General features: G+C 33.4%; 1 protein-coding gene across 2 annotated transcripts in view; it reads right to left on the reverse strand.

Moving 5' to 3' along the window:
* Tmtc4 (Transmembrane O-mannosyltransferase targeting cadherins 4) overlaps window positions 1-23,892 on the reverse strand; it is a 199,068-nt gene that overhangs the window by 118,459 nt on the left and 56,717 nt on the right. For both annotated transcript variants that reach the window (XM_035354750.2, XM_035354749.2), the window contains exon 8: window positions 19,838-19,922. In XM_035354750.2, coding sequence (XP_035210641.1) covers window positions 19,838-19,922 — 85 coding nt within the window. The remainder of the gene's footprint in view (window positions 1-19,837; window positions 19,923-23,892) is intronic.

Raw genomic sequence — 23,892 nt, forward strand, 5'->3', positions numbered from 1 at the left:
TGAATGCCAGAGACAAGAGTGATGGAAGAACATTTACAACAGCTCATGACTGCCTTTGCTGCATTCCAAGTAAAGATGGAAGCCAGACAGGAAGAGATGAAACCTGGACTGGAAGAGATAAATGTTGGATATGAAGAGATGAGGGCTGAGATCATAGCCGGGCAGAAAGAGATGAAAGGCGGACTGGAAGAGAAGAAAGCCCGACGAGAAAAAAATAAATGTCGGCCAAGAAAAGGTGCGAAAGCGACTCCAACAGGTGAAAGTGAAGCTTACAGAAGACATTGGAGCCTTAAAGACGATGTGGAAAAGAGAGAATTGGCTTCTGAATAATTAAAGGATGAAGAAATGAAGGAAGTAGCTAACGAACTGCCTGAGAAAGATCAAGAAATGACGGAAGAAGCATCTAACGAGATTAAAGGAAAAAAAAAAGAAAACATGAAGAAATAAAAGACGGGAAAGCAGCTTTTGATTCTCAAGTGCCTGAAGAGGAAGTGGAAGGAAGTGAAAATGCGACTGTTAGGTTTGTCGAAACAGACAGCGAATTTACGAAGTCACAGTTAGCAAGAACTGAACCATCTGAAAATGCATGTGATGCAGAGGAAGAAGCTGATGTGCAGCTTATGCAGAGTGCTCCACTATTTCAGAAAAATTCATTCACTTCCCAAACTGGGTGTGTGTCTCACAGCCCAGATTGTGCCGACACGGACTTGATTCTAAGCCAGGATACTTGCGTTTGTAAAGAAACAGGTTCCATGACTCTGATGTAGAATTTGGAGCTGGTTCGCAGGAAAGGGAAGAAAATAGGCATGTACCAATTGCTAAAAATACCGAGGTGAACTCTATGCATGCTGCAAATGAACTACAGAGTGGCGAATGAACAGTTTCAGATCTTCTTCTGAATGCAAAGTCTGAAAGGACTGAATCTTCAGAATGTGATATGCAAAAGAGAGATACATCTGAGAACTGCAGTTTAAAAGTATTTGATCCGGGTAATAACTTAATGACTGAGACTGAAATTCATTCTAAACTTTGATTTGTACGATTTAAAATTGTTATATGTTTACTTTGAGTATATAACTTGTACATAGTGAAATATGTTTCTTTAGTTATGTTATTTGTTTGTTTTATTACATCTCGTTTGTATCGAATTATGCTTCTGACCAAAGACTGTACTGCCCGGGACGTGCAGTCCTTGGGAGAGGGCAGTGTTACAAAATGTCCAGACTGTACTGCCCGGGATGTGCAGTCCTTGGGATAGGGCAGTGTTACGAAATGTCCAGGTACAGTAGGATAGCTTCCTTGCAAGGCAGGTTTAAGGGTTGACATATTTGGCGAGAAATCGCCCATTTAATGACAAAATTGGCAATATGCCATAGACGGATGGAGAACCTTCTGGAACGAATTCTTACCGGTTTAGCCCAGAATTTTCTCAAACACAAGACAAAAAGCTATATAAACCCTGCTGATACGTGGACAGTCAGTGAGTGCAGAGTCCATCAAGTTAATACTCAGTCAGTGAGTGCCCAGTGCTGAGTGCGTCGTCGAGTGCATCGAGAGTCTCTTAGTGAATTGCGAGTTAATGTGTCATCAAGTTTGATCTTATAGTGTGTTCTCAGGAAATGACTAAACGGAAGAATTGGGAGCTCTAACGTATCGTCGAGTGCATCGCGAGTTGTAGAGTAGAGAGTCTCGAGAGCATATGGAGCTCCGAGAACGACCGAGCAGGGTCGGGAACTGTACTCTGGTGCTTTGCAGTGAAGCTGCCTCCACCGTCATAGCCTAATAGATTGGAGGCTGTGTTGCTGATTGTGTCAGCGTGCTTATGGTAGCAGTTCTTCGATGACTAAAAACGTGATTTTGGAGCTGTCTTGAATAATACTGGCCAATAAATTGTGTTTTGGTGCTGTTTTCATTATTCACTCCAAATTTATGAACCCTATATGAATGTGAAGAGAAGAAAAAAAGCAACAATATAGTATTTAATAATGCATTTTTTAAATCCTCTTTTTTCAAAATACATCTTCATATGATTATTTGCATAAATCATGATATACACCAGAGGTGGCGAAACTTCACATTAGCGAGAACCACATGCTGGAATTCAAGAAATTTCAACAACCACAACTAGATTTTCCAAAACCCACAAGGCAATATTTACATCATCTTAAAAGTAGTGAAAAAGGTTGCAAATGGAAAAGAAATGTCTCATTCTAAACAAATATTCAATGACAGTTTGCCTCCTGCATATAATAAACTTCTCTTGAACATTGAGTATTATTAGTTATTTCATACATATATTTTATTCACATGAGAGTTGCACACAGCTCACAAGCTGATGTACACTTAACTGCCATTTCTTAGCAAAGTTATGTACATTAATCTAGCATTTCTTAGAGAAATTTAGAGCTTCTTTTTCTTTTTTAAATCTAAAATTTTTCATAACTATACAATCATAATTAAACCTTAAATGTATTGGCAGCAGAAAACTATCCTTTAAATTTAAATGTAACAGTCTTTATGGTTTGTTAAAAATAAACAATGAGATTTAATAAAACACATAAAAATAAACTACACTGTTGGCTTCCATATTTGGCAACATTTGCTCTACTTGAAAAAAAATTGGGTGTTGGTGTCCAAAAGGTGTGTCATACCTATTTGCTTTATTATTTTACACAACTTATAATTTAGAGTAAATAGACTTGGACATTTGAAAATACTTTTTTTTTTAATATTACATGCAGAAAGACTGTATGCAAACCCTTTGGGAGAAATAAAGAGGACGACAACAAAAATCAGATACAGTACAAGATAACCTAAAACAGAATCAAATACAAAAACGTTTAACAATTAATTGATCAAGCTGTTCTGCATCTTCCCATGCTGAGAATAAATGGTAATGCTAGACAAGGCAGTACAGGAGGCAATGTAGAGGGTGTACGGGAAAAAAAAAAAAAAAAAAAAAAACCAGCATATGGCTCTGGTTTTTTCGCTGTTTTCACAATTAAAAAAAAAAAAAATTAATAGTAAAAACAGCTTAATAACCACAGCTGTATGCTGAAGAGGTAAGTGGACCTTAGTGGTAAGTTTTTATTGCCAAGTTCACAATATTTCACAATATTTTGGAAGTTTTCAGAAAATATGTTTTTGAGATTTTAGCACTAATCTTTCCAGAAATTTCTAGTCTTGATGTCCCCTTAGGCAATGATAAAAACAGAAGGGAGCATGGTAAGAGTTAGTCTATTTAAACTGGTAAGATGTACCTTATGATATTTTAACCACTGCTACATAAGTCATTTTGTAATTTTCAATATCTGTCTTGTGTTAAGGAAAATGTCACAGTAAGCTCATTTCTTGAGCTATTTTTTTTAAACGTATTCCTCATCCACAAAAATTGTTTTATTGCATGAGACAGCAATAATGGTACAAATTCTTCTCTTTGATTAATCTGATTATTTAGCTCTTCATCAATTAGCCACATAATAGCACATATTATCACCTATATTGAAATAAAACACAAATTTACTGCATGAAACTATCAAAAATGAAAGAAAATACTACAGGCTACAAAATTATCAATGTGCCAGTAGATTCTTTTAAAATCTCATCAATGCTGTTTCTATTAAAGACTACAAATGTAAAAACACTGTAAATAAGAAGAGATCAATATGATATATATTAGCATAAATACATGAAATGGGATTATATTTATAAATTATGATACATAAAACCATTTCTGTAGTATGAAAAAACACACCAAATGAGCTCCAGAATAAAGGGCATTAACTGCATATTAAGTTGAGAATCTGTTTCTTTGTGAACAAGCATTAACAGCATCAAATCTATCAAAATATCAAATAAATTATGGCATTTTTCAACAAATTTTCATTTGCACAAACTGATGCCATTCTGTTAAGCAGAACTGCATCAGATTCAAAGCACACTCAAGAAAACCTCAGACAAATAATAATTTTCTTCTGTCTATTTTCCAACATTAATTTCCAGTTATGTTCATATGATTCATTGGTACCTAAAATTATCTACGTATACATTGTAGTACTTATTTTTCCAAAAGTGTTCTGAGATAAATAACTTTAGAGGTTTTGTTGGACCGAAAAAAGTTTATTTAAATATCATAAGAATAGCTACAGTGTAACTTAAATGGTTCGGTGCAATAAACCTGCTAACAACAGTTGTAGTTACTGAGCTTCTTTGCAACATCATTAAACACAGTTCACGTAACTGCAATGTAACTACACACCCTCTAAAACACTACAAAACTCCAAATTGCATCCAAATTTATACAAGCATAGTTCACTGAATCCAATAGTTAATTTCATAGACTTGGACGTGAGCTATGCATTCTTTACATATCTTTAAAACGAATTCATATTAATAACACAGAAAATACTGAGTGTGCGATTATACCCACAACAAAAAGTGTTTAATGAAGCTGAAAGAATTTACTTGGAGTAATGCAAAGCATCAAAACCTATATATAGATGAAAACAACACTAAAATGTATGCTAATGAAATTCTAAGAAAAAGGGAATATCTCTGACAAAGAAAAGACATTTCAAATAAAAAGGAAATACGTTTTACCTAACTTGGAGGCAAATATCATGATATGGTTTCACACTCTCAATAAGGAGGTAAATTAACAGTTTGGAGATGCAAATTTTCCACCTTTTAACATACTGTTACCTTTCCCCCCTTCTTTTACGTTTGTACGGGGTTTGTGCAGATTTGGAGTGAATAATGAGAACAGCACTCGAAGTATCGAAACGCACTTTATTGGCTAGTATTATTTAAGAGAGCTTCAATAGCATGTTTACAGTACTCGAAGAATTACTGTAAACACGCTGCAACAATCAGCCTTCAGGCTATTAAGGTGGAAACAGCTTCACTGCAAAGCACTAGAGTACAGCTCCCAACTCTGCTCGGTCGTTCTTGGAACTCCATGTACTCTCAAGGCTCTCCACGCTACAACTCACGATGCATTGGATGATACACCTAGAATACAGCTCCCGATTCCTTGGTTCAGTCGTTCCCGGAGCTCAACACACTCTAAGATGAAACTCGAAGATACACTAAGAGACTCTTTCAGTGCACTCGACGACCAACTTGGCACTCACTGACTGAATATCAACTCGATGGCCTCTCACTAACTAACTCTTCACATACCCGCATTTTTTATATAGGTTTTGGTTTGTGTTTGAGAACAAACACTCTGAGCTAAAACCGTTAAAGTTCGTTCCAGTAGGTTCTCCATCCGTCTATGGCATACCGCCAATTTTGTTGCCAAATGTGACAACTCTGCTTTCCTTTGCCCTTTTCTGGCAACCCTAAACATGCTTTTTGGAGAAGCTACCTAACCACAGACAGACATTTCATAGCAATATCTTCTAACAGAAGTTTACTGCATAATATATCTTTCAATAGTTCCCCATGTGAAATTCAAATCGGGAGCTTTGACTGGCCAATTCATTCAAATTCCCTCTATTAAAAAAATTTAATTAACTTGAACACGATTTTTGGGAGTTTTTCAATCGGCTGTAATGAAATATTGTTGTTTAAATGATTATTCTTTTAAAACAAAAAATGTAAATAATGATATGTCAATATAAAACTAAGAAAAGTAAGCCATGTCTATGATTATTTCTATGTCATGAATGATTCACGAAAGAAGACACAAGTTTCTTTTAGCAGATGTTTGGAATGTAATCCAGCATCAGAAAAATCATCAAAGGGGTAAGTCTTGAAATTTATTGAGCACTTATATTAATAGCTTTAAGACAAATTGGAGTAAATACTATTTTATTTAAACGACATGCAATAATTTGCAACCTTCTGGTATAATTGCCACAATATTTTGGTGAATCGGACGATATGTGATAGTATTTTGTTTTGCCATGGATGATGATAAAACTGCCCAGCCAAATGCCGAAGGTAGTATATTTCTATGTCATGAATGATTCACAAAAGAAGACACAAGTTTCTTTTAGCAGATGTTTGGAATGTAATCCAGCATCAGAAAAATCATCAAAGGGGTAAGTCTTGAAATTTATTGAGCACTTATATTAATAGCTTTAAGACAAATTGGAGTAAATACTATTTTATTTAAACAACATGCAATAATTTGCAACCTTCTGGTATAATTGCCGCAATATTTTGGTGAATCGGACGATATGTGATAGTATTTTGTTTTGCTATGGATGATGATAAAACTGCCCAGCCAAATGCCGAAGGTAGTAAGGTGAACATGAAAATTATGTCATATTGGGTCAAAAGGCCTGAGATGTGATTTTATCAGGCAGAGGCCAAATTTGAAATTGGTGAAATCAAGAATAAAGAAATGATGTTCAATTAATTAGTCACCCAATTAGGACCTAGATTTATGGAGAACATCTGAGATATAAAAGACTGTACGAGAAACAAATATTCGGCTGCTAAGCAATGATTACTCAACACTTTTAAGGAAAGTGAAAATCACTTTGCCTTAAACATTTGCTCACCGGGTTGGAACTGGCCGACATGAAACCCAGCCAGCTCCTTCCAGACATGAAACCACAAAAGACATCTGCAAAGTTATTTTGCAAATGTAACAATACCATTTTTGGGTAATTACGTTTAATCTTTGGTGTCCTGTTTATGGGACACAGGGCATTTGTGAGTGCATTAACTCTAAAAGATTTTACCTTCTCATCAATAACCTAAACATGTTTTTATTCGAAATATGCATGTTTTATGCAATACAGACAAAAGTTGTTAATCCGGACTCGTCAGGACTTTGGCGATTCCGGATTATAGATCATCAGTTTAAATCTGGTAAGATGGCATGCAGAAATTATAAAATTAAAAATATGAAACCGTAATTTATGAAATAAAGAACAATTATGATCTAAAGGGTATCAAAATTTAAAAAAAAAAAAAAAAAAAAAAAAAAAAAAAAAGGGAGCTTAATATTTATTTGTTTACTTTATTAAACATTTCTTTCAATGTAAGTTGTTTAAGTTGCTTCGTTTTTTATGTGATAATACATTCTCTTTAATTCTTTAAGCAGACATAACTTCTTGTTCAGTTACAAAGTTCCGCTGTTCAAGTCCTATAATTGCTGTGCCGAGAATACCGACTAATTTGTCAATTGAAATTTTTTCGTTTTTAATAACCTCTGTCCCTTTCTTCGCTATGGGAAGCGAATTATAATGATGAGGAATTTGATTTAAATCATATCAAAGACGGAGTACATCGAGATGAAATACTACATTTAGTAAGGAATTATAAGCCAAATAAAATAAAAACATCTGCCCTGAAGATAAGGATAGTGCTGACAGATCAACTTCCAATTCATTGCGCGCCGCGGCGTTGAAGATAAACAAAGTTTAGATAAACAAACGCTAAAGTTTAGATAAACAAATGTTAAAGTTTAGATAAACAAAGGATATGCCTTTATCCATTTTTTGCAGCAATTCCACTTTTTGTTTAATGGACTTTGAAACATACTTTTGCTTTGTAGATCCTTTACATATTAGTAAATATATATCAGAAATTCTATTTGACATAATCGAAAATTCAAGCTTACTTTTATAAAATTGCTCTAACAGTCTGCAAAAAATAATAAGCCGGATCCAATTCGAAGATTAAGGACAACGTAATCTGCAACATTAACTGAATTAGATAATTAGATACATTAAACTCATAACCATATTTTGTGCACGTACACACGCATATTTGCACACGTAAAGGTCTTACGCGCATGACGCGACGCATGCGCAGAAAGTTTGTAGCTTTGAGGTCCAGATTATAGATCATTCTGGATTATGGGTGTCCGAATTAACGACTTTTGACTGTAATACTTCAAAATCTACCCTCTTAATACTATTATTGTATACAAAATATTTAATTTCTATATTTATGTGTAGAAAAAATATGTTCGTAAAATTCTCAAAAAAATCAACTTTAATTTTTTCTTGAAATGTAATTTTTTTTCTGATTATGCATATTATTGAAAAGAAAATATGATTTATATTATCTTGTGTATACAAAAAATTCTAATTGATATTTACAGCAAAACTTCGATTAATTATTTCAGATACTTAACCATAAATGCAGCAAATATCCACATATCTATTTACAATAGCAGTAGACAATTACTTTACTTCTATAAAAGCTCATTGAACAGTTGTCAAATATTGGATTTGCGGCTGTAGCTAGAGCCAGAGAAACCATTAAAAATCTGAGACAAAAAAAAAAAGTAAGAGGTGCTATCGATTACAGGAAAGACATGTCATCTGGTATAATCATTATATGATGGAAAGACAAAAGTTTCAAACTGTACTGGAGTAAATCAATAGGTTCAGCCTGGTTGGCTATTGAGAAACTGAAGATTACACTGCCTTAGCCTCATGTAATTATGACACAGAACAGGTTTATCGGAGGTACCGAACGAATGGATGATAATACTCCAAATTATCGCATTGGATTCTGTGGTAAGAAAAGGTGATTTTCACTTGCCATGCTTTTTGATTACCATGTTTGCCATGCTTAATGACATGTTTTAATTGATATTAGAGTTTCAAATACAGGTGTATTCAATTCAAAATGCATGGCTTCTCTATCGCATGTTTTGCAAGAAACGGGACACAATGGATCAACTAGAATTTCGTGGCAACATTTCACAGAACTCTCTCAAACGATCAGAAGTGCTTCCCAAACCTGGAATAACAATCACTTCAACAAAGATGAGTGATGAGATGAACGAAATTTCATTTGACCAAATTGGCCACACACTTGTTGTAAGTAAAATACAAATGGGTGTCCAGGTAAGACCACAAGAAAATGGAGAAAATACAACACTCAACTGCTTTCAACAATTCATGAAAAATAATTTTTATTTTATTTTAGTTTTTACATTTCCATTGTTTATAATAAGTAAAATGATAAAATGTTCTTAAAATTACCATCGCTTTGAATAAATTAATCGAATTTGTTTATATTAACCATTACTATTTATTAATGATTTGCAACACTGAAAGTTTCAAATACGACACGTATGCCCAGTGCCCCATAAACGGAGCATTCATTTATGCAGCACATATGGCAATCGTGACGAATTTGACACCTAAAATGTATTTAAACCTTTCATATTAAGCGATATAAGTTCATTAATAATGAAACAAATTGAAGAAAAAAAAAAAAAAAAACTTGGGCATAAACGGATTAAACAGATGACTGCTAGCTTTGTGTGGCCTGGAATGAACAAACAAATAAAAGATTGGGGCCAAGCATGTATCAGATGCCAAAAATGGAAAGTTACTAGGCATACCAAACTTAAGTAAAACAGGCAAATCGACAACCTTGTATTTGGTGTAGATTTTGTAATATTCCAATTGATTTCGAGGGCAAAACGGGTTCCCCTTCAACAGAACCGAAAAAATTCTGCGAAAGTGAGAAAGCGAATATCGAGCATATTTATACCCTACAGGCAACCAGTGGGAGAGCCGATAGCGCCATCTCTTGACAGAAATAGTAACGAAAATTGAAGGGTTACGTTAGTACAATTTTAAAGAGATTAGGCAACACTGGATTGGAATTAAAGTCATTGATTAAACAGGATAAATTTTTCTGGATGTGAAAAGCTTCAAGAAAATCCAATTCCTTAATAGAAGCAGCTTTCTGGATAATTTTAACAGAACCAAAATCAAAATTGTGATTGAATTTCCAACTATGATTAACTAATGAAAATTTGTTAATTTCGCCTTTTCGGATGTAAGATTCATGTTCCTTTATGCAAAACTGTAATGCTCTTTTTGTTTGGTCAATTTAACTTCTTAAGCCATACTGACAAGATATGCTATAAATTCCCCAAGAATTAAAATCAGATACAGAAAATTTAAGAACCGAACCTCAGATTTTATTTAAAGGTGAGAAAACAACTTGAAAATTGCACTTGTGTAAAATTTGTGCAATTTTCTAACTGATAGAAGGATGAAATGGAAGCACAACAAGGTCATTAATGTTATTTCTAACAACAGAATGTGTTCTTAGATGGCAAGATGAGAACTTTCGAACAGCTTTATCAATGACTATGGGAGAAAATCCTCCGTCAAGGGCAACAACTCTTAAATAATTGAGTTCATTAGCATGAAGAGATTCTGAGGAACAAACTTTGAAAGCTCGAAATACATAATAGTAAAAAGAATCCATTTTTTTAGCCAGGTGACATGATTTAACATGGGGAGGTTGACAAACAGAAAAGAGTTTACGGTAAACAGTTGTACTGAAATTAGATCTATTGCGGATTATAAAAATATCAAGGACGGGAAGTGTATTATCAGATTCAGTCTCAAAAGTGAATTGGATGGCTGGAAGTACATGACTGAGGGGATTACCCATAGCTAGTCCTTCAATTTGGCGATAATAATTATTTTGGAACACAAAGTGAGTTTGACTCACAGAGACTTTAGTTAGGGAAATTAACTCTTCAATTTCAATATGTGAGAAATGGAATTCTTGAAGTCTAGTTCCAAGGCATTTTAGTACACCAAACCTAAATTTGTGGAATATCCAGAACCAGATACCCATTTCAGTATAGTGCATATCGATCTCATTGGCTCATTACCCTCATAAAAAGGGTACGTATATATATTCTTTAACCTACATCGACCAATTTACAGGCTGGATGGAGGTCATCCCATTACCATACATCACTGCAGAAGTTGTAAGCAAAACCTTTTTTGAGCACTGGATTTGCAGATTTGGCGTCCCATATAAAATTATCACAGACGAAGGAACACAGTTTCAATCACAGTTGTTCAGAAATTTGGAGGTAATATGTGGCGCTAAAGTCCTTCACATTACAGCATACCATCCCCAATGCAATGGGAAAATAGAATAGGATTCATAGAACAATGAAAACTGCTATAAACTGCAATAGTTTTTTTAGCAGATTTTTGAAATGTAATCCAGCATCAGAAAAATCATCAAAGGAGTAAGTCTTAACATTTATTGAGCCCTTATATTAATAGATTTAAGGCAAATTGTAGTATATACTATTTTATTTAAAAGACGCACAATAATTTGCAACCTTCTGATACAACTGCTGCAATAATACCACTGTAATCCCACTACATACAAAGCATGATCTTTTAGTTAGTCAAACTGAACTTTGCTATGCTGCTAACAGGCTCAACAGGTGCAGACCAATCAATGTTCTGGCCTGTGTTCTTGAAGTAAATCCAGTTTTCATTACAAATGATGATCCGGTCCAGAATTTTGTCTTTACGCTGATATTCAAGCAGATTAAAGGAGGCCCGAACACTTTTGTCCTTATATCTACTTGAGTCTGCTCATGTTGGCACCGAGTGATTCAACTTGTACATTAAATTTTATGCAATGCATAGCACGACTAATGAACATTCCACTAACACCTAACTCTTAACTTTCTGAAGCCGGCTGGTACAGCAGTTGTACCAGGAGAATGACTTTCTCAGACGCCGGCATTGGTACAACTGTCGTACTATCCATGCCCTCCCCATTTTAGAGAATTGCCTATTTGTAGATCTTTGGGTGGTCCATTGTCGCTGCTCAGAGTAGCCGCTGGCTACGGATTATTTCCCTCTTCTTATCAGTTTGGCTACATTTTGGCAAAAACCGCAGGTTTCGTCTTGCGCCAATATACTTGAAAATCAAATAGAGGCCATCTCTTTCTCAATCTGTCTCATAATTTTAATGCTAATTTTTTTAGTACTGACTTTTTCTATGATTAAAACGTCAGCGATTTTGCACGCTCTTTAAGCTTACCATATTTAATGTTTTTTAATCATAACAAATAAGAATAGATTAATATTTTAGATTTAACTCCCTTCTAGAAAATAGGTAAAATGGCTTTTATCGTTTACTTCCTTTTCATACTTATGAATAATAAGATTTTATTTTGACATTTTTTTGTGGAGTGCATAAAACCCTTAAGAACTGTTAACTATTTCAAAGTGCTTCTATTATGTATGCAATTTTGTCTGATTTATCGGGAGATAAATAAGAGACAACTGTATGCATAATAGTTTTTGTGATTTTCATTCATTCAGTATTGCTTTCAATGATTTTCATTGATTGTAAATTAAATAAAGTCAATTTATCTTTAGACCCTCTTTTAGGATGAGATCTGCCAAAAAGTATTTAAATATCAGTAAAGCTCACGTTACTTCTAAATTGAATCAAAACATCAGTTACAATATATAAAATTTCGGCCAGCTTTATTTGCTGAAATTCTTATATTCCTCAAGAGATAAAGGGAATTCAGACAAGTTAATAAAAAAATATCTTTAAAAAAGGTTGTTATTTTGTCTGTAATAAGGTGTATGTCAAATTACTATTAAATGTATGAAAATTAGGATTGGATTACGGAAAAGCACGCGAATGCTATCTGCTTAAGGGGATGGATGCTTTCGTGTAAACCTTTTTAAGAGAAAATTGCTCGCATTTACGTTCCTGGTGGATTTTTTATTTAATTTTGGAAAAGCACACTAGGGCTATCTGCCTAAAGGGAGGGATGCCTTCGTGGAGGACTTTCTAAGGGAAACTGGCTCGTATACACGTTACACATGGGGAAAACCACGAAAACGCCCATGCAGCCAGCCCGTTCGCGGGACTCGAACCTCGGACCGAACTACCAGTGTTCAGCGACTTTACCGCTCGGCCGCTGGTGAGCCCCGTTCCTGGTGGAAAACTCCACATGTAATCAATCCGTTCTTCGGGTTTGATTGGATTAATTTTGTTCGCTTCCTGAATTACATCAAAGCACACAACAATTACCTGTATAAGGGGAGTTATGCCTTCGCGGAGGACTTTCTAAGAGAACCTCGCTTGCATTTACGTTACACAAAAACCGTGAATCCAACTATTTAACCGGGATTCAAACCCAAGCAAGCTACAAGTGTTCAGCCGCCTTTACCGCTCTACTGAAGAGCCCGTAAAAATATTGATAAAGGAAAAGTATTGAAATAACCGGTTTAATTTACTAACCTATATTTATCAATCGACAGTACATAAATTACGCATATGAGGGGGATTATTTGTGAACAAATAAACTGTATTGCAATTTTTTTCACTATTTCATATTACGATGGAATTATTGCATTTCAAAGTTATTTCTCATGAATTAATTTTGCTCGGTTCATGACTTTTGATATTTTCAAAGAAAAAATTCCAAACTTTAAATAAAAAAATACAGGAGAAGATACTTTATGCAAAATTTGGCATAAACGGTTTTCTTAATTTTGCTTTGAAAATATTCCAGGTTTCATTACTGGAAGAAATATGAAAAACAGATTTACTACATTGTGTTAACACCCAATATTTCCTTATTCTTTTGAAAATGTGAAAGATTACTCTTTTTAAAATAAATTAGAAAATATATTATGTGCAAATAAAATATTCGTTGTAAATGAAATAGACTTCAACCTTTGGATATAATGATGGTTTTAGACGAAATTTCTACCTATGAAAAGAAATTGACGTATAATTAATTCTTCATGAACATTTAAAACTGTTCTCAAAATTCTTTTGATGATTGCATGTATAGGTCACGGATTTTTTTCTCTGCTAACAGAAACAAAAGCCAATTTTACAAAGAAAAATTCTCGTTAAAGATACACCTTCTTTGCTTGATAGTCCAATGTAATATTTGTTAAAGTTAAATGATTAAACGCAACCAATGTATCTCGGATTTTGATTTTTATATTATAATAACAAAATTATCGAAAAAAGCAGATTTAAATCTCTGTTATTGTTATGTAAAGTTTTATTATTGCTGTAAGTTCCTCTCAAAATCTAATTGAATTGAATCTCATTCTAATCATTTAATGGCAATAAATATTATTATTATTATTTCATTAAATTAGTCATTACCATTATTTTATTAATGAAAATATGTTATTAAAAATCTCATTCCAGCCTGCAGACTTACAAATCTAGTCCGTATTTACTATATTTTGTTAAATTTTTTTCTCGCTTTCTAGTTTCTAATACGAAAATACGCAAATATAAATGAAGAGTGAAAACAAAGTTAAAAAATTCACAAATTATTTACGAAATTGATTAGAAATAGTGAGTGAAATATAAACATTGCATACATTTTGTTCTAAACAAATTGTGCACTGGATATGCATTCAGTAGTGCATATTTATTTATGCACTATTTATTTAGAACTTCATTTAAATGAAAGCAAAATAATCATCGAAAAAAATTGCAAATCTAGCAACCCCTCTACTATGGGACATAAGCGTCCGACAAACATGTAAATTTTACTTCATCCATGGAGGGGGACTAACGACTTTTCTCATTAGGAAAATGTCAAAGAGGGGGCAGAACTGTTTCAGATCACGCCGGCCTGAAGGCTATATTATGAGAATTTCGGCCCGGATTTAGAAGGTTAAGCAAGTTTTTGAGTGGTCGCATAATGATCTTCTTCCACAAGTTCTCGCAGCCAGGCCTCAACAATGTCGGAAGACCAGCCAGAAAACCAAGCTTCTTGAATGTCATAGTCCTTGTTTTTGAACTTTCGGTACCACACCTCCACAACATTAGTACCTAAAGCTGTATGGTGACATTCTGTAGCTGACTTCCTGCAACAGAACTAGAAGTAAATGATGAATCTAATCTGGTAGCGTGATAGCTCTATTTTAGACATCCTGTACTTAACGAGAATGATGTTTTTTTACAAATTTCACAACACAGTGTTCTAAAGCAAGTCTCTTTCTTTGAAATGCCAAAAATTGTTTGACAAAATATGATTAAACACGTCAACGCGAACTGTTTGTGAAGATGATATTTGGTGGTGGTGGGAAACTTTCATTAGTACCTGATATTATCCCTACTTCTCAGCAAACTTCACTCTTTGTTTCCTTAGAGCAGAGACCGTCTATTTTAAAATATTCAGCCATTCTTCTTTAAAAATGTCCCTTTCCTAAATGAGCAACATCTTAAAAGATTCTTTCAGATGATACTTTGCCAAGGTAAATAACTGTTTTTTACATGGAAAAACAGTTCACAGAAAGTACTTGCCATGTCTTTTCATGATACAATACCACTATTTGCATTTCAGAAACACGGCAATCAGAACATATTGGATAATTGTAACTCACTTCAATATCTCTGGAAAAACATCGATTCCTCCATCAAACATGTCAAACTCCATCAAAATATGTCCTTTGGTACTTCCTATGCCTTTTCCTCATTCATGAAACACCAGAATGTCTGGTTGCTTCACAAAATATTATTAAATATGTAAAGATAATTTTGGACAACACAGTAGTTTCTTGTGCATCATACTATACACAGAATTTACTAAAATTTTGCATTTCTACGGTAAAGCTACATTGCTACATATCTTTACAGCTGATGGGAAATTGAAAAACGTGATAGTTAATACTAAAGCAATAGCCAGTCATTTCTGATATATAGTAATCTCATATTAACTAAAACGTTATTCTCATCTACAAAAAGATTTTGTTCGCATTATTAATACCATCACCTGTAAGTCATTAGATTTGCCACAAACAGAGCATTTTACTTTCCAAAAAGCTTTAATGGTTATTACATTTTAAAAATGTCAATGATTTAAGTCAAAACCACAACACTAAAAACGTTTGTGGAATTCATTTTTGTCTTATTCAGCAGCATCATGGCTGCTGTAATATTACTTAGCAGCCTATTTCTGAAACCAGAAGCTAAAAGTTTAACTAAATGATTAGATTATTATTTCTTCAAATCTAGTTTCCCTACTGAATTCTGTAACTAAATAAATATTTAAATTATGTGCATGAATTGTTGTTCCTTTATGAACCATTTTAAGAGTCAGATATGTAATTTGTCAAATACTTACAAGTTGCTTCTTTTGATTTAATTTCCAAAGTTTATAAAATGCTGATTTGGTAATCAAAACTTATATGTCTTTCTGAAAACATAGCAAAAAATAGTTAACATTTATTGAAAATTTCGGTACCAAACCATCACAGTGTCAGATGATACAACATTAGTACCTAAAGCTACACACATGATTTGATGACATACTGCACCTGACTTTTTGCAACAGAACTGGAAGTAAATGATGATTCTAATCTGGTAGTATGATAGTTCCATTTCAGACACCATGTATTTAATGATAATATTTTTTACAAATTTTACAACACACTGTTCTAAATAAAGTCTCTTTCTCTCAAATTGCAAAAAATTGTTTGACAAAAAATATGATTAAACACACGAACCTGAACTGTTTATGCAGACGATATTTGCTGTAGTGGGAAACTTTCATTAAAACCCAATATTTCATCTTCCTATCTGTACTGGTCAAGCTCCTGTGCCACGGGATGGTGTTTATGTTAATGGAGGTACATGGTAAAACAAAAACATTTGTTCACCTTAGAACTAGGAAATATATGATGTTGCTACATAATCTACTGATGGCTGCTCCAGGGTTTAGAACTGAAAATCAATTCCCTAATTTTTGCATCATAGTTAAATAACCATTTGGATAATATCTCAACCTTGCAATCCTACTACATTCATAAAGAAACACAGGAAAATTTCAAAATCATTCACAAAGGAAAGAATCACTGCTTCATACAGAAGTGAACTTTTTTTTAATGGGAGGGTTTATGTGTTATTATAAAGTATATCAAGAGTAAAAATAATATTTAAATTAACGTCTTACTTTTCTCGAGAATATATTTATATAAACAGACTACAATCACAATGAAACATAATTTAAATTCTAATTTATTTAAATTAAAATCAGGTAGACAAATTTTTATGGAAATAATTTAGAGAACTGTATTCAAGCTGGTGTAGCTTCTAAGGTAAGCGTACTATAATAATCAAAATGCTCTGTTCTCCATAGAAAGTCATCAAAATCATTATCGAGTTTACAGAATAATAATAAATTGATTAGTTTTTGAAAAACTCACTTATGTAATGTTTATAGTATATTTCTACTATTTCTTAGCATTTTAAATAATAACTAAAGCTACTTTTAAACATTTTCCCAAATTTCATGTTTTATTAATAATAAAATGTGAATAAAATTTTATGATTACAAAATACCAAATCACCCAGCTGCACAAGACACAAATGCAAAACACTACAATAATGAAAACAATTTCTTGTTACAAAAATTTTTTCGATACTTATGTATCCCATCAAACATTGAAAGTTGGCACAAATGAAGCCAAACTGCATCAGTCATACATACGGAATTCAGAGCCACACTTCTATCTGTAACTGCAATTATAAAACATCGTCAGACTCATCACATTTATTTAAATAGCACAGCTGCAGAAGCATTCAACTTGCTTCTTTTCTGTGCTTCACAAAAGGGTTTCACTGATTTTTCCTATACCTGACTTTTTGCAACAGAACTAGAAGTAAATGATGGTTCTAATCTGGTAGTATGATAATTCCATTTCAGACACCATGTATTTAATGATAATATTTTTTTACAAATTTCACAACACACTGTTCTAAAGAAGTCTCTCTCAAATTGCAAAAATTGTTTCACAAAAAATATGATTAAACACACGAACGTTAACTGTTTGTGCAGACGATATAATCTGCATAACAATCTTCAAAAATTATTTGGAATTATATATTTTCCAAAATTTTTTCGGTACTTATGTATCCCATCAAACGTGAAAGTTGACACAAATAAAGCCAAACTGCATCAATTATTCATGTGCAATTCAGAGCCACACTTCTATCTGTAACTGTAATTATAAAACATCGTCAGACTTATCACATTTATTTAAATAGCCACAGATACAGAAGCATTCAACTTGCTTCACTTCTGTGCTTCATAAAAGGGTTTCACTGATTTTTATTATTTTATTAGGCCCTCAAATTTTACCACAACTCTGTTTAGAATGTTTTGACTACAAACTTCCTGCAAGTGATTGTTTCAATGCATTACTGTTTTTAGAACTACAAACATACCCAGCTGCTTTCTACCTTTCCCTCACATGTTAATTCTTTCAACCAGCTGAAAATGAACTAGAGTTTGGTCTCAAATATGAGTCTACAGCTCTCAAAATCTTTTTTCTTTCCAAAAAAATGCAAGTCACAAACAGTTAATTTATATTGGGTGTTTCAAAACTTATTGTTCAAATTTTATAGGGAGGTAGTGAAGACGTCAGGGAACTGATTTCACATCTAAAAGTGTGTCCACAAATGTACACGAGGGCACTGCGTGTACTCAACCAGCGTACAGCTCACCCGACCACTCCTGCTGTCATCAACGTACGAGCTGTCTTACTAGTGATAAGATGAATTTTTTTACATATCAACAGCTAGCAGAAATGCATCTTGCATATATGGGCCAGCTGGCGAAAGTGGCCACCGAGCTAGACAAGATTACGAAGTGCAGTACCCCAACAGAAGAATACCAAAGCATCAAATGTTTGCATCTGTGCATCACAATCTGAGCGAACATGGTTCACTGTGCAGCAACATGCAGGAGACAGGGAGAAAACGACTGACGCAGACTGTCGACGTCACAGAAAAAGTCCTACAGTCCATCAAAGATAATCTGACCACATTCACACAATCTATTTCTCAGCAGCTTGGGGTGTCTCACTAAGCAATGTGGTGGATACTGCACGAGGAACATGTGCATCCTTACCATCTGCAAAGGGTGCAGTTACTGCATCCTATCGATTATCTGAAGCATGTGGAATTTGCACAATGGTTCATGCAGAAAGGTGCCATGGACTTCCACCTTCTGTTCTTTTTACAGATGAAGCTTGATTCACTCGTGAAGGTGTGTTCAATACACACAATTCACATGTGTGGGCTTGCGGCAACCCGCACAGTATGAGAAGTCATGCTCGTTTTGCCATAAATGTGTGGGCTGGAATCATTGATGACTGTTTGTTGGGACCTTACTTGCTACCACCTTGAGTGGACGGCCGAAAATACCTAGTCTTTCTCGAGACAGTGTTATCAACTTTTCTGGGCGCTGTTCCTGTGCACATCCACCAAGATATGTGGTATCAACATGAAGGGGCTCCAGCCCATAACACAACTTATGTGCATGATTACCTGAATCGAACATTTGAAGCTCAATAGATCGAGGTAGATTCAAAGCTCGACTGATTCGGCAGAAGTAGACTGACTGCTTGGCCACCCAGGCCACCTGATTTATCACCCATGGACTTCTTTTTGTGCGGGGGCATGAAAAAACGTGTATGAGTCTCCCATCAACAGTGAAATGTACCTTGTTGCACGAATAGTGGCCGCTGCAGAAACTATCCATGATATGCCAGGCATATTTGAAAATGTTCAGCAGTCAATGCAATGGAGCTGTGAATACTGTGTTTGTGTAAATGGTCACAATTTTGAACACTTACTGTGAACCTTTACTTTACCTTGTTGGAAAAAAGGTCACATCATTAACACTTGCCCTTGTGGTAACTTTAATTGTCCATTTTGTTTCTGTAGATGACGTTTGCAGACATACTTTCCTATGTGAAATTGATTTCCTGGCATCTTCCCTACCTCTCCATGAAATTTGAATGATAAGCTTTGAAACATCCTGTATCCTTCTTAATAAAAACAAAATCTGGCTTTCTAAGAATAAATTGGGTTTACATCTAGGGCAGGTACAAATGTTACGAGCATGTTGTGATATAACATTTATCCATAATTCCTAATCCATAATCCATAATTCCACTTATCCATAATCCATAATTCCTTGGCAACAGTTTCACGGTTGATGGGATAATACCTAAGTACCACCTTTTCATATATGTTGTATGTAATATAACTGCATTAAGGACATTAATTTACTTGCCATTTGAAGCATGGACATAACACAAAAAAGAGAGAAGGAAGAATATTCCACACAATAAATCAGCTCTACCAACAACTGCTGATACCTGAAAAAGAATCAATAATAAATAAAAGGTTAAAAACAACACATTTTCCAACAATTTTTTTACAAACATGTAAAATGGTGCACTATGTGAAATAAAACTATCTTGATATTTGATTGGTGATCATAGTTTTTATTGTATACAATAAGTTAACCCTACATGGCATTACGTTGCCATTACAGGTGATTTGTCTTCTTAATAACCAGCAAAACGTAGCCATATGGTGCTGTGCATCAAGAGCATGTTTCAGACATCCTTAATTCAATCATCACATTTTATTTTCAATAGATGGCAATAGTTACCTGTAATCAAACCATGGGATAGGCTTTTCAAATCACTTGAATGACCAAATTTCGCAGTTGCTATTTACAGTTAAATGTTTTTCTATGAACTCTAAAAAAATCATACGCGTAAAATTAACATTTATCTTCCATTTAACAGGCTTTTTATGTAAAAGCTAACATTAAAAAAAAATTAGGCCATAATATGTATCTGTAATCATTTGGCAACAGTATGCAGGAAGGATGCAGTGAACAATTAATAATGCAGTAAATAACTAGAATAATTACACATTACATTGTACAAAACATCCATAACACTATACTTGTGTTTTTTTAATCTGAAAATTTTCTGGATTTATATATAATTCTTTCTCTCTGATTACTTTTCTATTTGCCTCAATAAACAAATCAATATACATAATAGTCTCTACGCCATCTTCTAAACTATCAGCTATTTGTTCATATCTTCAATATCACTTTGGAGAAAAATTTCATTTTGCTTCATGTAATCAATTGCTTCCTCAATAATTTTTCTCTTCATCTTTGAATTTTCAGATTTAATGAAAAATGTTTGTAGTTCTAATAAACTGCATCTATTGAGAAGTTGCTTACTTCTTTAATAATTTCAATAGAGAACTCCAAGGAAATTTAAGAAATGACAAAATACAAGATCGCATACACAAAATTAATCTTTTAAACTGTCAGTTTTCAATACTTCTATTTACATGGAAATTCCTTTCTACAGATGCCAATCCATATGACAAGAATAGAATATCTGCAGATTTTGATATTTTTATATGGTGAAAAATCACAAAAATAAAAGAGAAAATAAAGGACAGAAATGCATCAAGAGAAAAATATTTGGCATCAGAAGTAGAAATGATACGTCTTTATTATTATGACCCCGTTGTTTAAATAGTGTCAAGAGTTTCCTTGTTAATGAATTGGAACAAAATGGAAAGCCTACTTGGGAGTTTTTGATGAACTATAACAGATACTTATAATCCACCTGACACAAGAAAAGCTTTGAGTATGATTGTCACTTAGTACATTAACTTGACAGCTCTTGATGCCATTTAAATAACTGGAGCTGTAATGATAAAGAAGTACCATGGAAAATTCAGATAATCTCATTTTTACTTAATTTTCCATAATTCTCCAAATAATATGAAAACTCATCATAATCTTACTGTAAAATTTTGAGTTAATACACCTTTTTACTTTCTCACAACTTTTTTTTTTTTTTTTTCTGAATTTTTAACCAGTAAAATAACTGCGAACTTTGTTTTTTGAAAAAATTCAGAAAAAAGCATAAAATTAATTTTAGAGAGAAAATTAATACATATCTCAATATTTTGTTAAAATCACACAGACAAAAATAAAAATGATAAAGTAAATGAAACAAATTTTGGCATAATTAAAGTAGCTATTTTGCTTTTACTATGCAGCATTTAATACTTTACTTAAATTTCAGAACTGATATTTGAGAAATCTCCAAAATGAAAGGCAAGGACACTTTATGGCATACGGAAATAATATTTAATGCTTTATCCATCAAAATGTACTTTGAGTATACTGTTATCATTTAAATGTACTGTTATCATTTTAATGTACTGTTATCATTTTAATGATATTGTAACAACATCATCGCGTTTGTTACAAAAATTTTCCTCAAATCACTGAATAAAAATATTTGATAAAAATGTATTTCAGGGTATCCCTTGGCTTAAAGTAGCAATTTCTGTCGCCATTCCTGTTTACGACCAACGCCCTCCCTAGTAAAATGGTATCCAAAACACAATGTAATAAACATAATTAAAACAAAAAATACATAATCTCAATAAACTGCATTTTAAATCAAACAAGGAAATAACATATGAATGGAAATACACGTTATCTAATCTATGCAGTACAAAATGGAAATATTGACTCACCCTATTTAAAAATTTCTGTTCCTTTGATATGTGTGACATACAGAATTCTTAACAGCATCCAAAAACTATTTAAAATTATCTAAGTGAGAACCCGTATACCCCTGTCGCCAAATTAATTCACAAAAGTAAAAATGAAAAAATCCTCCATACTGCCCAATTGTCAGAGGCATTTCTTTCAAAAATCCTGTTTTATTACACCCCACATACTTATAGTGTTGATATGAGCTAGGGTCTCGAAATCCTTAAATCTCACTGTGTAATTTACCGAGAGGTGAATGAAGCCATTTAAATCTTCATTTATACACCAGTCAATCAAAGTTTTCTTTCCCAATCTTTCAAGGTTTACAGAAACTTCAGGTTAATCATACCACCAGCAAGCATTTTACGGTGTAAAGCACAAAATAAGTAATGTACTTCCTAACCAAAATCCATAAAGTAAGCCCTTACAAATATTTTCCCATCAGTCAAAATCACTGCAATCACACATTACAACCAAACACATCATAACAAGGTTTCCATAACATTCAACTACTTGTTACCACAAATCAAACAGCCACGTAGCAACAATATAGACTAACCCTAAAATATAGACTAACTGAACATTTATAGCTGATTTTAAAAGTGTCAACTGTTTATGAGTCACACACCTGGCAATGCACAACAAATGAATTCATACTGTAGAAAATGAATTAAGAATGCTAGCCAAGAGTAAATAAAAACTTGGTGACAAATAGCAGAACTGGTGTCATTTTTAGCACCTCCGTAAAAAATTGCAAGATTAAAAAAAATTTTTTTTTGCATGTAAGATTCTAAACAAGATCATTCATAAAAATTATGAAAAATTTGTGAAAGCTGGCTGTTATGCATTAATTAAGGGTTTATAAATTTTGTTAGAACCTATAGTCCAACAGAAAAATTTTGCATTCACAGTCAATCACTATCTTGGCATTTAAAAAAAAGGGGTTTTTTTTTTATTTATTTCAGTGGTCCTTTTTTCCGTAATGGAATATTCTAGGTAAACTCCACCATTTCTAGTTTTCAAGCTTCCTCTCTTTTTCACTGAACTTCTGTTGAAAATTTCCTCCCTTTGGCTGATACTGGTTCCATCCTTGAAATCCCCCCCCCAAAAAAGAGAATAAAATCTATAAAAATAGTTAAATTTCTCACACCTTAAATGAGTAAATAAAATATAAAGAACTAAAATAAAAAATAACAGTACTTAAAACATTTCTCTAAAAATATAATGAAAGAAATTCATAATTAAGCAAACCACATTTGATGTCTGACACCTTTTTATTTTCAGTACGAACAAAGGCTACATAACAATTTCAGGTGATTAATCAAATGCAGTTCTTCTTTGTGAAAAAAAAATTCATGAATAAGGCCTTTCAAGTAATTGCATTAAATAAAGAAACCTTCTGATTAAATAAAACATGTAACTGCAAAAGCAATTGTTCCAGTTTGACTAGAAACTTTCACTCTGCCGATGTTCCGGTTTGATTAGAAACAAACTTTTCTCTGCCTCAGAATGGCAACAGTGAGAACTTGACTTTCGATTTGTTAAGATACAGCTAGAATGCTGCTCATGAGATGTAACATTAGATTCAATTCTAGATTCTAGATTAGATTAATTTTAGTATTTTAATAAATCTTTTAAAACTAGATTGAGTATTTCATCATAGAATTACAGCTGAACCACCGCTTGCAGAAATTTAGATGTGGCATTTAGATACGTCATTAGATTCATAGTTAGATGCG

This window comes from Stegodyphus dumicola, chromosome X1 (genome assembly GCF_044657685.1).
Source record: "Stegodyphus dumicola isolate Sdum_Otavi_A_Nest chromosome X1, ASM4465768v1".
Lineage (NCBI taxonomy): Eukaryota > Metazoa > Arthropoda > Arachnida > Araneae > Eresidae > Stegodyphus > Stegodyphus dumicola.